This window comes from Vicia villosa, linkage group LG7 (genome assembly GCF_029867415.1).
Source record: "Vicia villosa cultivar HV-30 ecotype Madison, WI linkage group LG7, Vvil1.0, whole genome shotgun sequence".
Taxonomy (NCBI): Eukaryota; Viridiplantae; Streptophyta; class Magnoliopsida; order Fabales; family Fabaceae; genus Vicia; species Vicia villosa.
Genome location: NC_081186.1, coordinates 39062072 through 39077765, shown reverse-complemented (window position 1 = coordinate 39077765; position 15694 = coordinate 39062072). Strand labels below are relative to the sequence as shown.

At 38.6% G+C, this 15694-nt stretch overlaps 3 protein-coding genes across 5 annotated transcripts; 2 read left to right on the top strand and 1 right to left on the bottom strand.

The window, feature by feature from the left end:
• The first annotated feature begins 261 nt into the window (after positions 1-261).
• Positions 262-1239, top strand: LOC131618902 (uncharacterized). The gene has a single exon (XM_058890057.1). It carries the CDS (start codon positions 262-264, stop codon positions 1237-1239), a length of 978 nt encoding a protein of 325 aa, XP_058746040.1.
• Positions 1240-7958: 6719 nt separating this feature from the next.
• Positions 7959-8552, top strand: LOC131618900 (uncharacterized). Its single transcript, XM_058890056.1, has one exon. It carries the CDS (start codon positions 7959-7961, stop codon positions 8550-8552), a length of 594 nt encoding a protein of 197 aa, XP_058746039.1.
• Positions 8553-8778: 226 nt separating this feature from the next.
• Positions 8779-14993, bottom strand: LOC131620455 (SNF2 domain-containing protein CLASSY 4-like). Of its 3 annotated transcripts, XR_009289119.1 has the most exons (5): positions 12871-14993; positions 12527-12682; positions 10264-12251; positions 10081-10149; positions 8779-9009 (listed from the first exon to the last, which is right to left on the bottom strand). XR_009289119.1 is itself a non-coding variant. In XM_058891534.1 (4 exons), the coding sequence occupies exons 1-3, from the start codon at positions 14905-14907 to the stop codon at positions 10296-10298; spliced, it is 4149 nt and encodes a 1382-aa protein (XP_058747517.1). In that variant the 5' UTR covers positions 14908-14993; the 3' UTR covers positions 9976-10149; positions 10249-10295. The 3 variants fall into 3 exon arrangements, 2 of the variants coding, with proteins under 2 accessions (XP_058747517.1, XP_058747516.1); XM_058891534.1 differs by lacking the exon at positions 8779-9009 and having other exon boundaries at positions 9976-10149; positions 10249-12251; XM_058891533.1 differs by lacking the exon at positions 8779-9009 and having other exon boundaries at positions 9976-10149.
• Between the last annotated feature and the right edge of the window lie 701 nt (positions 14994-15694).

The window sequence follows — 15694 nt, the reverse complement described above, 5'->3', positions numbered from 1 at the left end:
TGCATACTCTTGTATAGAATATATAAACTCTCATGTAACCTATTTTTGCCTAATCAATGAAACAGTGATTCATTCCTTTTCTCTCTCTCTCTCTATCTTCTTCTTGATTGTAACAAACTTTTTCACCTTTCATGGTGAGTTCTTGCATCCTTGACATGGTATCAGAGCTATCTCAGCTCTGATAGCCATTGTTGTTCCGTTGCTCTCCTTTTTCCTCTTCTCCGCATAGCTTTTTCTTTTCTGCTCGATCTCTCTGCAACAATGGCTGCTCAGAGCTTCCTCGATTTCGCTACCAACTCCGCTAATCCTTACTACCTACATCCAAACGAGAATCCAGCTCTCGTTCTGGTTACTCCACCGCTCGATGACAAAAATTACCACACGTGGTCTCGCTCAATGCAAATCTCACTGATTTCCAAGAACAAAGATAAGTTCATCGACGGTTCTCTTCCCAAACCTGCTGTTTCCGATATCCTCTTTGCGCCTTGGATTCGTTGCAACACAATGGTTCTTGCGTGGATTCAACGCTCAATTTCTGCATCAATTGCACGTTCGGTTCTCTGGATTGACACAGCTGCAGGTGTATGGAAGAATTTGCAGGTTAGGTTTTCACATAGCGACATTTTCCGCATATCTGACATTCAAGAAGATCTCTACAAGTTTCGCCAAGGTACTTTAGATGTGTCCAATTACTTTACTCAATTGAAGGTTCTGTGGGATGAATTGGAAACCTATCGTCCAATTCCATCATGTACTTGTGCTATCCCTTGCTCTTGTGGTGCTTCTGCTTCGATTCGTAGTTATAGGGATCAAGACTATGTTATTCGATTCCTCAAGGGTTTGAATGAGAAGTTCACTCATTCCAAAAGCCAAATCATGATGATGAATCCCTTACCTGACATCGATAAGGCTTTCTCATTGGTGATTCAGCAAGAACGAGAGATGAATTATGCTATATCTGTTGTTGCACCTGTTGCTGGCAATGCTGATGAGAGCATAGCTCTCAATGTCTCTCAGGATGCTCAGTCAAACAAGACTTATCCTCACAAAGGAAAATATCAAGGTGTAGCTGGTGCAAGAGGCTCAAATCGTATCTGTACTCATTGTGGAAGAACTAACCATACCGTTGATACTTGTTTTATCAAGCATGGGTACCCTCCAGGCTTCAAGAACAAGCCTAAAGGCAATGGTTCTAGCTCTAATTCTCAGCCTCATACAGCAGCCAACAATGCTTCATAGACACCTACATCAGGTTCTAGCTCTACTAATCCCTCTTATGGTCTGACTCAAGAGTAATACAACAACATTTTGGCACTGCTTCAACATTCAAAACCTGCTGTCACCACTAATTCAGTGTCTACATCTCCTCTTACACTTAACACTCTATCCTCCACCACCAATGGTAAGTCTCCCTCCCTGTGGATCCTTGACACAGGGGCCACAGATCATATCTCTTTCAATCTTTCAGCTTTTTCTAACTATCATCAAATTGTTCCAATCTCTGTCACTCTACCTAATGGATCTCACTTATCTGCTTCTATTTCTGGTTCTATCCAACTTACATCTTCCTTAACATTGCACAATGTCCTTTATATACCTTCCTTCAATGTTAATTTGATCTCTGTTGCAAAATTGTCTAAATTCAACAACTGTTTTCTTCAGTTTAATGCTGACTCTTGTTCCATTGTGCAGAATCCTTCCATGGAAACGATTGGTATAGCTGATCTGCAACATGGACTCTATGTTCTCCATTCAAATAGTTTTCCTTCTACTTGTAATAATTCTTGTAACTCTGTAATGCCTAATGATACTACTATATGGCACATGAGGCTAGGTCACCCTTCCCAAAAGGGTTTAGAAAACATAGCTCAAGTTTTTCCATTTGTTTCTTGTAAAGATATTGTTACTCCTTGTGATTCATGCTATATGGCCAAACAAAAGAAATTTCCCTTTCCTGACAGTGTTACATGCTCTTCTGATATTTTTGATCTCATTCATGCTGACCTATGGGTCTTTTTCCATTATCTCTTTGTTAGGACACAAATACTTTCTTACTCTAGTTGATGACCACTCTAGGTTCACATGGGTGATCTTTCTGAAAACTAAAGATCAGACTAGAGTTAGTTTCATCAATTTTGTAGCTTATGTTGAGAAACAGTTTAATAAGCACATAAAATGCATAAGATCTGATAATGGTACAGAGTTTCTAACTCTTCACAACTTTCTTTCCTCTAAGGGCATTTTGCATCAAAAGTCTTGTGTTGAAACCCTTCAACAAAATGGAATTGTTGAGAGGAAACATCAACACATACTTAATGTAGCTAGGGCTCTACACTTTCAATCCAATGTCCCTTTGACCATGTGGAATTTCTGCATCCAGCAAGCTATTCATGTCATCAATCGCCTCCCTACCCTTTTACTCAAAATGAAATGTCCTTATGAAATTCTGTACAAAGAGCCTCCCTCCCTCATTCACCTTAAGGTTTTTGGTTGTTTAACCTATGCCACTTCTCTCATGGCTCATAGGACTAAATTCGACCCTAGGGCTCGCAAGGCAGTTTTTATAGGCTATACAGAAGGCACTAGGGGATATGTTCTTTATGACTTGACACATCACAATATCTTTGTGTCAAGAAATGTTATATTTTATGAAAATCTGTTTCCTTTTAAAACCTCACCTTGTCCACAGGATAACAATTCTGTTCCTCCCTGCCCTGTATGTACTAATTCTGGCCCTACTCTATCTGATGACATAACTCCCATTGTACCCTTGGACAATGTTGTGCCCTCTAATGAACCAATAGATAATAACTTGCCTACTGCCTCTGACCCTACTAATTCAGATTCTAGTCCCCTTCCTACTCATGACTCTAGTCCATCCCCTACTCATGTTTCTTCTTTACCTGATAATCCTTCTAGCAGCAATTCCTCCCCTAATAATCAGCTTCTTCCAAGGCATTCTACTAGAACTACTCATCCTCCTTCATATCTTGCTGATTATCATTGTTACTCCTCCTCTGCCACTCCTACAGCCTCTAAAGTTCTTTATCCCTTGTCCTCAGTCTTGTCCTATAAAAATTGCTCTCCAGATTTTCATCATTTCTGCTCCACCATTACATCTATTTCTGAACCATCTAGTTTCCTACAAGCTAACCAATTTGAATGTTGGAAGCATGCTATGAATGTTGAATTGCAGGCTCTTGCTGCTAATCATACCTGGACATTAGTGGATCTTCCACCTGGTAAAGTGCCTATTGGATGCAGATGGGTCTATAAAGTGAAATACAGAGCAGATGGATCCATAGAGAGATACAAAGCCAGACTTGTGGCTAAAGGCTATACACAGATGGAAGGAGTGGATTACTTTGATACTTTTTCTCCTGTGGCTAAGATTACCACAGTCAGAGTTCTTTTGTCCATAGCCTCAATCAAAGGTTGGCATCTAGAGCAATTAGATGTCAACAATGCCTTTTTGCATGGAGATTTAAATGAGGAAGTTTATATGACTTTACCTCCTGGCTTAGTGACTTCTAATCCTTCACAAGTTTGCAGACTCCAAAAATCCTTGTATGGCTTGAAGCAAGCTAGTAGGCAATGGTATGCTAAGCTTTCTTCTTTTTTGATATCTATTGGTTATGCATAATCTCAGGCTGACTGTTCTTTATATGTAAAATCCTCCTCCACTAGCTTTACAGCCTTACTGGTTTATGTGGATGACATAGTTTTAACTGGCGATTCTATTGATGAGATTCACCATGTTAAACGCCTCCTTGACCAACAGTTCAGCATTAAGGATTTGGGAAAACTGAGATACTTTTTAGGGTTTGAGATTGCCAGGTCCACTAAAGGTATATTCATGAACCAAAGGAAGTACACTCTTCAATTGCTTGAAGACACAGGTTTCTTGGCAGCCAAGCCTTCAGCTATACCTTTTGATCCTAATCTAAAGCTCTCCACTTCAGATGGCATTCCTCTTAATGACCCTTCTTCTTATAGAATATATCTATCTCTAATATATAGAGAGATTGATTTTTACCTGATTCAACTTTGAGATATGAAACGAAACGAAACAATAACAATGTTAAATATTTTAAACTTAGCCCCAAAATAAGGAATCCTGCGTATGAGGGTGAAACAAAAACTAAAAAACGAAACTGAAACGAAAAAGAAAAAAGAACCCTATAATAAAATGTCAAAACCTTGTAACAAAAGAAGAACTTTGAAAGATTAAGAATAAGAGCTTTAGATCCATTTTATCTAGTTTAACGAACAAAGCATTTGCAGTAGTGGATAAAAAAAAGCTGGTTGGAAATTTGAAATCAATTAGAGAGTTGTAGGGGGAAGTTTTCGGAACATGGGTTTAAAGTTTACATTGATGAGAAAGACACGGGTTTTGGGAAAATTGCAATGGATGAGTAGCTTGTTTTAGTGCAATATTAAAAGCAGATTGAAAAAGAGATTGCTGATGGAAAAGTAGATTTATTGATTTGACAGAAAGTTCAGAATACCTTTAATGTAAGAATACATTCAATGTTAACCAATTTTTGAGTTGGGACCAAGCAAAGACTTGGTAGTTCAAAAGTTATACAAAACAAAAGGGGTAATTGTTATTTTGAAAAAAAAGATGACGTGGAGGGAATTTTCTTTTTGGAATAACAATGTATTAAAAAAAATACGCGAATAACCATATTTCGGAATTAATTACCTAAATAACCATGTTTCTGAAATGTATATGCCAAATCGATTGGCGACACTTCCTAAAGTTGTAAGGGGGGCGTCAAATGGGATGGCTCCTCCATGTTTGACTTTTTGACCAAGCCATATGGAATGACGCCTCCTTGTTAATTTTGTGAGTAGGAGCAAAATGATTTGGCGCCTATGTGCATTTAGTTTTTTTTATTAAAAAAATAAATAACAATTACGTAATTAAAATACTCCATTAATAATTAATCGATTACATAATGAGAAAAAAGTGACATATTATTCAGTGATGTCCCGGGACGTGAAAATGACCAGTTATTCCACACCCGCGTCCTTGTATACATCGTGGTGGGTTTCGACGATCTTCCTCTTACGGCTGGGTCGGTGGCTGTTGCGGTAGGGTCGAAGGCCTTCCGTAGTCGATGCATTCAGAATCCATGAAAGCCGTCAGATCATCATTGATTGTGCTTCCGCTTTGAAACAGTCGGTTACCCATGCCTTCAAATTTTGGTCGTATTGGTTGGGGGTGAGGTTCCATGGGTGGTCGATACCACTGGTCGTATGAATACTGGGAGTGCAAAGCAAATGCATTTTGTGGAGTTTGGTAATGTAGTTGTTGGGTGTATTGGTATTGAGCTTGTTGATCGTAACTTGGATTGGTTGGGGAATATGCTTCAAAATCACCCATGTCTGGGCTAGGGTGAGATGATGAGGGGCCCATATCGAGATAACAGGAAGGTTGGTTTTCTTGGTGTTGTGATTGTGTGTGGGGCATATGGGTCTATGGGTATTGAGATTGTGATTGGGGTTGGGTGTTTGTGGATTTGCGTCGTCGTGGTGTTTGGTGGGAGGGGTATGTGTGAAGTGTTTGTTGTTCGGGTTGTTGTTGGGTGGTGTATGATTGTTGGTGTTGTTGTAGGGAACTTGAGGATTGTGCCCATTGTGTGCATGGGTCGTTCAAATACCTCGGGTGAGACACAAATATTTCAGGTTTAGTAATCGATCTGTACCAATTAATATAAATTATCAGTGTGTCGCATATTATTCTGGTTGAGGAAAACGGGGAATTATAAGACATATCAGTGACGCCTATGCCACATCTTACACCATTCTGGAGCGAATTCACTCCAATTAATACCCCATTGGTCGTCAACCCTTTTGAGATGCCAAGGTTATAAACAAGTTGTAGCGCGCGGTATTTCTTGATGCATTCCGAACTGCATTTTTACACGGTCGCTTTGGTGCATCTCCACGATGTTGAACCATATGATTGCAGTAGTTGCAGTCAAACTAATGCATCCTCGTGGTTGGGTTCATGGTCTAAAACCAAATATGATCTCCAAATAAACTGTGGATAATATTAAAATAGAATAATGATAACTTAAAAAGGGCATAAGTTAAAAGAAGAAAAGTTTCGAGTTAATGCGTACATCATCGGGGCCAAGGTGATCCAAAAGATTACGATATATAGACACATTACTTTTTGGATTCTTGTTGTAATCCATACCCGTTACAGCAAACCTAAGGAATAAAAAAACAATTATTTATGAAGAGAGAAATAATAAATTAATTACGATATAGACATACCTTGTTGCACAGGGGAACTTGAACGGATTGTGGTTGACGGGGTTAAGGGACTCCATTCTCCATCAACCTCATGCTTGGAGCAAAAAAGTGCATCCGTAAAAATCTACACACCACCTTCGCGCATGACAAACTTCAACATGGGCGAAGATGAACCGTCATCTGATATTTTCAATAACCGTTATATGCAGTCAGATGAAAATTTAAAAGAGAAAGACAAGTTTTCTTCAAAAGAAAAATGTGTGCTGGCTGTAAAAAAGTATCACATGTTAAACTCTGTCGATTTTAGGGTAGATCGAACAAATGCGGATAGGTACAAAATCAAGTGTGTCCACCAGAGTGTATGTTCAGGCTCACCGCATCATACAGGATGAGAAGTGATTGTTGGGTGATAGGCTCTATGTCCACCCACATTTGCGTTAATTCTACTGCATCGCAAGATCATCGTAAACTAAGTTATGATCTAATATCTCACGAAATTTATCCACTCATCAGCAATGATCCGTCTGAGAAGGTGAAAACAATAATCTCTCACACCGCTACAGTCTATAACTACACTCCCTCATACAGGAAGGCATGGTTAGCAAAGACAAAGGCTATTGAAAAGGTATACGGAAACTGGGAGGATTCATACAAAGAATTACCGTGCTACAAGCATGCACTTCGCACGTATGCTTCTGAAACACTTTATATTATGGAAACATTGCCTGCATATGCCCTAGACTAATCTTGTGTCAATGGAAATGGAATATTTTATCAACTGCTTTGGGCTTTTCAACCTTGCATCACAGGATTTGCGTCTTGCAAGCCTATTATTCAGATAGATGGAATGTGGTTGTTTGGTAAATATAAAGGCACGCTACTCATGGCAGTTGCACAAGATGGCAATAGTAACATTTTTTTCAATTGCATTTGCTCTTGTTGAGGGAGAGACTGGTGGCGGTTGGAGTTTCTTTCTCAAGAATCTCCGAACACACGTGGCTCCCTAACCTGGTCTCTGCTTGATTTCCAACCGACATGCTTTTATTGAGAGTGCATACAATAATCCTGCTAATGATTGTCTACTGTGTTAGACATATCGTATAAAATTTCACGCGGGAGATCAAAGACAGAGCTCTTCGAAAAACAGTTATGAACACGGGGTATGCATTAACACAACCTTCGTTCCAACACTATCGCAAGGAGATCAGATTGTCAAATCCAAATGTAGGTAGGTGGTGGTTGGAGTTTCTTTCTCAAGAATCTCCGAACACACGTGGCCCCCCAACATGGTCTCTTCTTGATCTCCGACTGACATGCTTCTATTGAGAGTGCATACAATAATCCTGCTAATGGTTGGCATGACCCCCCTTCTACACATGTCTACTGTGTTAGACATATCGTACAAAATTTCATGCGGGAGATCAAAGACAGAGCTCTTCGAAAAACAGTTATGAACGCGGGGTATGCATTAACACAACCTTCGTTCCAACACTATCGCAAGGAGATCAGATTGTCAAATCCAGATTCAAGTAGGTGGATAGATAATATTCCAATGGAGAAATGGACGAGGTCATACGATAATGGACAGCGATGGGGCCACATGACAACAAATTGATTGAATCAATGAATGGTGTATTCAAAGAATCTGAAACCTCCCAGTAACCGCTTTGGTCCAATCAACATATTTTAGGATGGCTTCATTGTTTGCAAAAAGAGGTGAAATATGGAATGCGGTATTACAATCGGGACAACTGTGGAATGAAAGCAGCATGAAATTTATTAAGGAAGAAAGTGCCAAAGCAATGACTCATCATGTGACAAGATTCGATCAACATAACCACAACTTCATTGTCAAAGAGACAATCAACCACAACGAGGGGCTGCCAAGACAAGAGTATAGGGTTATGCTACCATCTCGTTGGTGCGATTGTGGAAAATTTCAAGCCCTTCGTATGCCTTGTTCTCATGTCATTGCAGCATGTACGTATGCTCATCAAGATGCATTACGGCTTTTATCTCTAATTTACAAGGCAGAGACTTTGCTCAACGTATACAACAATGGCTTTCCAATGGTAGCAAAACCGGATTATTGGCCTGCGTACGAAGGAGAAATAATTTGGCACAACGATCAAATGCGAAGGAATAAAAAGGGTCGTCCTAGAAGCAAGCGTATCACAACTGAAATAGACTCTGTTGACAAGCTAGAAAGAGAGTGTGGTTTATGCCGTCAGGTCGGACACAACCGAAAAAATTGTCACACTCGTGCTACTAGTTCGACAACATAAAAATTGTATTCCAGTTATTTGCATTTTTGTATCATGTCAACAAAGTATTTTTCATTACGAACATTTCTTACAACATATCAAACACAAACACGACAATAAATGTCATAATGGCTAAAGCAACAACACAAACACCAAATAAACGAACAACACATATGCCGCATAAAAATAAAATCAACAACGCAACAACATAGCTAAGAAATTACAACCGTCAAAACAATTTCATCGGCTTCATGCATCATCGAGATTACGTCTCTATCTGTTTTGACTTCCTCAACAACGAGGTTTTCCAGTTGCAAGTGAAGTGGATGTTCTTCTTCTCCGGATCCTTCTAATTTGTTCACCATGTTCAATGTCTCCGTCTAACCATCGCATCAATTCTCTCTTCAGGCGCTCCATGGAATAAATACTCCAAAATTTCATTTTCATCGGAGGTTTGGTGGCTTAGAAAATAACGTACCTGTCTCTCGTAAAAATTATGGGAGACGTCGTGACACAAAATAAGAAGAGAGTGAGAAGAGAATGTGAGAAAGTGTGAACATTGTGGGAGAAATAGGTGCTATATTTATAGAAGGTACCAATACATGTAGGAACCAAATCAATTGGCTCCTACTCACAAAATTAACAAGGAGGCGTCATTCAATATGGCTTGGTCAAAAAGTCATACATAGAGGAGCCATGCCATTTGGCGCCTCCCTTACAATTTTTTAGGAGGTGTCGCCAATCCATTTGGCACCTCCATATATAAATTTTCTCAAACATGGTTATTTAGGTAATTAACTCCGAAACATAGTTATATGCGTATTTCTTTTTTAATACTTTATTATTAAAAAAAAAATTGACGTGGAGGTTTGTAGAAACAGAAGGATATTTGTGTATTTTCTAGAACATTGTCTCTTCTTATATTATAGATATAGATAAATGATCTGGTTTGTAATGCATATTAAGGAATCAAATGAGTATATTTTGTCTTAACTATGCATTCAATTCCAAAAAAAAAAAAAACTTTTTCAAAAACAAGTTTTTTATTTTCAAAATTTTTAATATATCATTAAGCTTGATTGCATGTTTGGAATGAAGACTTTGGAAAAAAAAGGAACATTTCATACTTTTTAAAAGAATATATTTTAGATAATAATAAATGAATGTTTATCTTAATATAATTTTAAAAATATAAAATAACATAAATTATATATAAGTAATTTATCTAAACCACCTAAAATCATCATTCTACACTCTCTCAATTCTCCAAAATTGTACCAAAATGGAAACTCAAAAATTATATTAAAGAATTTTAAAAGGTTTAGATAAATACTTTTAATTCAATATATATACTGATATAATATTTTGAAAATTAAAATTATATCAATAATAAATATTCTTTTATCATTCTCTATTAAAATCTCATAAATATCAACACCATAGATCATATTGAAATAAAAACCAAAATAAATGAAGGTTGTTCAGCAAGCAAACTCCCTAAAATGGAATTTCATTGAAATTCTAACTTTATCAAAAATCAACCACTTACAGTAATTCACAAAAAATGTTACATTAGAAAGCATGAACTAGTTTTGCAAGGTGAGCAAGGTTGAAGAATCTGCAAAACCAAATAGAGCTACATTAGAAGCATGAACTGAATAAAACAAAACAGTGACAAAGTAAATCTAATCAGAATGGTAGAAATAAGATCAATCACCAGAAATTATTTTACCTCTGCAATTACTCCTTGGACATTCATCATAATCAATAATAAAAACTCTCCACCAGATCTCTTTCCTTTGGCTGTACCACACACTCAACAAACATGTCTTTAAGTTTTTCATGCTGAAGCATTAGATCAAGAATACCATCTTTAAAGTTCGCCGCACGGTTTTTGCCCATGTGATTATCCGAAAATACTAGTTCAGACAACCGGTCCTTTTCGGCCTGTTTGAAATATTTGACGCACTCGGTAGTCTCGTGCGTGAGCAGATGGTACGTGTACACAACTCTCTTTTGTCCAATCCTATATGCTCTACTGATAGCCTGTCGCTCGACAGAAGGATTCCATACAACATCAAGTAGCACGACCCTCGACGCTCCAACTAAGCTAATTCCCTCGGAACAAGCTTTCGTACATGCAAGTAGAATCTTAGCTTTGCTGTTTGCATCGTTGAAGTTGTGGATTATAGACTGCTTTTCCTTCAGATCTATATTGCCATCCATGTAGAGTATTTCCTTCCCCTCGGCCCAATTGAAGATTGAGTTTAATTGCTCAACAATTAAGCGTAAAGGGGGAATGAATTGGCTGAACACAAGAACTTTTTCATTAACAGCAACACAAAGATTAACAAACTCCACCAAAAATTTTGTTTTGACGCCGATATTTGGATTCAATCTAAGTTTTTCAAGCTGTTCCTTGTCGACAACAGCTTCTTCTTCTTCCAAAAGTTTGCATTCGAGGAATAGAGACGGATGGACCGATGCCAGTATCAGCTTATGCTCAAATTTCAATATGTTCTGAGAACTTTTAATGCCCTCAAGAATTTGTTTCTGAAACCTGTCCGGCTTCAAACGAAGCACACATTCTCTTAACCCGAAAAGCTTCTTTTGAAGAATCGCGCCTTTGTAAACATGAACAAAGGGAGCCATTAGTAACTTCAAATGCTTGATCTTATCATCAGAAGTATTTCCTGTTGTACTGTTTCCAGTAACCGGTTCCCAACTCCATTCTTCTTTTGCTGCTTTCTTATGTTTCTGGCAAAACTTTTTCAGCTTGGGCGGTATCGTGTTAGGAAAAGAAGGCTTCACTATGCTGAAAGTGTTGTACAGTTCCAAGAAATTATTCTGGAAAGGAGTTCCAGAAAGCATAATTCGCTTCTTTGTTTGAACTTTTGACAACACCTTCCAAACAAGACTTCTTGCATTTCTTGGCGTATGTCCTTCATCTAGAACCAACAAACCAGGAGCTTCAAGCAAAGCCTTCCTCATATAACTGTTTTCTTTTCTCTTCTGTTTATTATATTTCTTATCTTCGGACTCCCATTCCCATCCTTTCGCATGCTTATTCTTTTTCTTATCTGTGCATTCCACTTCTCCGTAGGCTAGATCCTGGAACAAAGTGTAACTGATTCCCAGAATGCTCGTTTCTTTGAACCACGAAATCAGTTTAGCCATCCGCGTCTCGTCTTTACTATGCCTCCCTGTATTAGACCAATCAGTTGCATTAACAACATCATCATGCTCTTTAACAGATAACTCAGGATTGTTCAAATTGTGAAATGGAACACCTATGTCCCATTTTTTGAATTCGTCTTCCCAAGTAAGCAACAAACCCGCTGGAGCAACAATGACCGGCAAGCATTTCGGAAAAACTTTTAAATAAGCCTTGAGAAACATTATTGTCAGCTTTGTCTTTCCAGTACCAGGAGCATGTGAAATAATGCAACCACCCTCCCTTTGAAGATTGGTGTTCTTTAACCCTCGAAGCTCCATGTTTCCTACTAACTTATTCCAAATGAACTCAAAACCTTCTTGTTGGTGAGAATATAAGGTCTGTTTTACATCAGGAATTAGGTCCCAAACTGTTCTTTCATCGCAAGAGAAATTAGTCTCCGAGTCATGATCAGAAACATTGAAGTGAGAGCCATGAAAGTGTGCGACATTTGCATCACCAAACAAAGCCCTTTGTCCCGAACCTTCATAGGGAAATTTATCAACCTGTGTCGCATACAAAACAATTACGCAAAAATTCAGGGCCTCTTATAAACATATCTCAAAATCCAATCAGACCAAACATATACAGTACAGTTCAATAGATAATGCAAATCAGTTTTTCAATCACTGACTGATAGCAAAAAGTTGTGATTTATTCAAATTCCGCTAAACTACAACGCTATAGCTGCAATTAGACTACACTTTGCATTAAATTGTGTGTTACACAAAAATTAAGCATGATAGTATTTATATAAATCAACATTAGAGACCAAGCTTACCACTTGTGGCGAGACATCTTTAATGTCAGTAACAACCCAACCACACCGCCTGCAATATACACCGATCTCTTCATCAAGATAGATATCATGTTCACAGTCAGAGGATGGACTTCCGATTTTTTCCTGAGTAGCTTCATTGGTCCCCAAATTTCCGATCTGCGGATAGTAACACATACAGTTAGTCACTTCTACTGATTCCTCATTCTAAATCTCGTTGAGTATATCTTCTAGATATCATTTAGACTAAGGTTTATGCGTATAAACAATTCATATCAAAAATCAAAATCAGCTTAAGCACTAATCCTTTAGTTCAAAATTAAGATGTTGTTAAAGAGAAGGATTACCATGGATTCAGCTTCGAGTTCTCTGAGGCTTGTATCCATTTGATCCCACAGTACTTCCTCCTCCTCCTCGTTCTTGGTCTTTTGCACTTTCTCCGCCTTTTTAAGGCTCCATATCAATGGAGTTGTCTCGTTACAAACAGGTGGTGGGCGTGTATCTTGGCGAATAACATCTTTTATCTCCAACACAGGTGAATCATTCTTAATTTTATTATTCTTGTTTCCCCAATAGTATTCAGCAAGGAGTTCGACTAAACGCAACTCCTTCGGCCTAAAAACTGTGCTTTTTCCCCTTTGATTCGAACCATTTTGATCCGTGGATTTGTTCTTCCCGCCACTATGGGTGTTAGCTCTACCTTTATAAATACTTTCCTTCATCTCCATCATTTGCTGTTTATCTGAAGCCTTCACCTTCTTCTGTTGTGTTTGAATACAAGAATCACTTTCATCCCCAACACCTATACCTCGAAAAGATTGCATTTTTTCTTCAACACAATCACCAATAACCACACTTTCTTTGGATTTGGATTTGGACTTGGAAATGGTTTTGCCAACATAAACATTATCATCGTCATCAGAGACATTTCTCACTTTCATTTGCAGGCCTTTTGATGTCAGTGTCTCCGGTGCTTGATGCAATTTTGAAGAAGGAGCCTCCATTGGAACAAAAGAACCCTTTTTTTTTAAGGCATTAGAGGATCTTACATTACCTTCATATGCATGCTCCAATTCATCATTGTTTGCAGAACCTTGGCCATTGGCCTCTCTCCCCATCTCTGCCAGCCCATTGCTATATTCTTGCCAAATCATATCCAAATCCGCCTCTTTCTCCTCCTCCACCACCAACTCCTCCGTCTCCTCCCAACACATTTTCTTCTCCTCCTCCTTCTCCTCCCAACTCATTTTCTTCTCATCCTCCTCCTTCTCCTCCCAACTCATTTTCTTCTCATCCTCCTCCACCACCACCACCTCCGTCTCTTCCCAACACTTTTTCTTCTCCTCCACCACCACCACCTCCGTCTCTTCCCAACACTTTTTCCTCTCCTCCTCCACCACCACCACCACCTCCGTCTCCTCCCAACACATTTTCTTCTCCTCCTCTTCCACCACCACCTCATCCTCCTTCTCCTCCCAACTCATTTTCTCCTCCTCCTCCTCCACCACCACCACCACCTCCGTCTCCTCCCATCTCATTTTCTTCTCCTCCTCCTCCACCACCACCTCCTCCGTCTCCTCCCAATACATTTTCCTCTCCTCCTCCTCCTCCAAACCCATGTTCTTCTCCTCCCAACTCATTTTCCTCTCCTCCTCCCGATCCATGTTCTTCTCCTCCTCCTCCTTCTTCCAACCCATTTTCTTCTCTTCCTCCCAACCCATTTTCTCCTCCTCCTCCTCCGAACCCTTTTTCTTCTCCTCCTTCTTCTTCCAACTCTTTGTCCTCTCTTCTTTCTCCTCACCACTATCATCATCATCAACATAAGTACCGCTATCATCACTGTCAGAAACTTCATTCACCTCATCAACTTGATATTCTTCATCACTAGTCTCAATTTCCTCACTTTCTTCACTTCCGTCATCATCATCACCATCATCATCAGATTCATCTTCACTATCATCATCATCATCATCAGATTCATCCTCTGGATCTATAATCAGCTTTTCAGATAACAACCCACCCTTCTCATCATCAAAGATTTCATCTTTTTCAGCCAACTCACCAATTCCTCCACTTTTCTCTTTCTCTACTTCCTTTTCAACACCAACACATCCCTCAAAGTTGTTTCTTTCACAATCTTCCACATCAACATTTTGTACTTGTTCAACACAACCCTCAGAAATTAACTTAACCTGTTCATGCAACACAAGAGATTCTTCATTTGGCTTCCTTTTTTTAGACCCCAAACCCGTATCACTTTTTCTGCGCTTAGATTTAAACAAGCCATGAAATGAAAGACTACCGAACAGCGGAACATTCTTACTTCGAGTACGACCCGAAACACCAGCCAGTGTGCTTCGTGTTCGACTCGAAACACCGGCCATTGGGACAAACACAAGAACAAGAACAAATCAAAAAAAAATATTAACCTGTGTGGTTTGTTTTGGTTGCAAAGCGGAGAAGAGAGAGAGAGAGAGAGAGAGAGAGAGAGAGAGAGAGAGAGAGAGAGAGAGAGAGAGAGAGAGAGAGAGAGAGAGAGAGAGAGAGAGAGAGAGAGAGAGAGAGAGAGAGAGAGAGAGAGAGAGAGAAAAAAGAGCAAAAATTTGGAGAGAGAGAGAGAGAGAGAGAGAGAGAGAGAGAGAAGAAAAAGAGGGAATAGAATGAAGAAAGTATGGCGCCAAAGCAAAGAAGTGGAATCAATGAATCACTATGTTTTTTTTTTTTTTTTGACAAATGAATCACTATGTTGAATTTATAAGTAATGAATAAATTGATTTTTGGATTCTTCTTTCTTTTTTTCAATGTATATTTAATGAGATTTTCAGTTCAGTTTTGATTTTCATTAGGGGAAATTGATAGAGTACAAAGTGATTAGTTGTGAACATACAATCTTTTATGGACTATAATTAGACTCCTGCGATTAGTGGTGTATACGAGGATAAATCCGTCAAATCAAGTTATACTGATAAAAAATGAGTTAAGGTAGGTTACTGGGTCAACATGATTTTCAAAAATGAGAAATCATTTAAAACAATTAGGACTCAATCCATAAAATTCACTTAACCCATTGGTTTCATAAATTATGCCACTAACATATATTTTTGTTTTTTTATGTCTCGTAATGAATTAATATTTTTACTTTTATTATTGAAATTTGGTGGATAATATTAA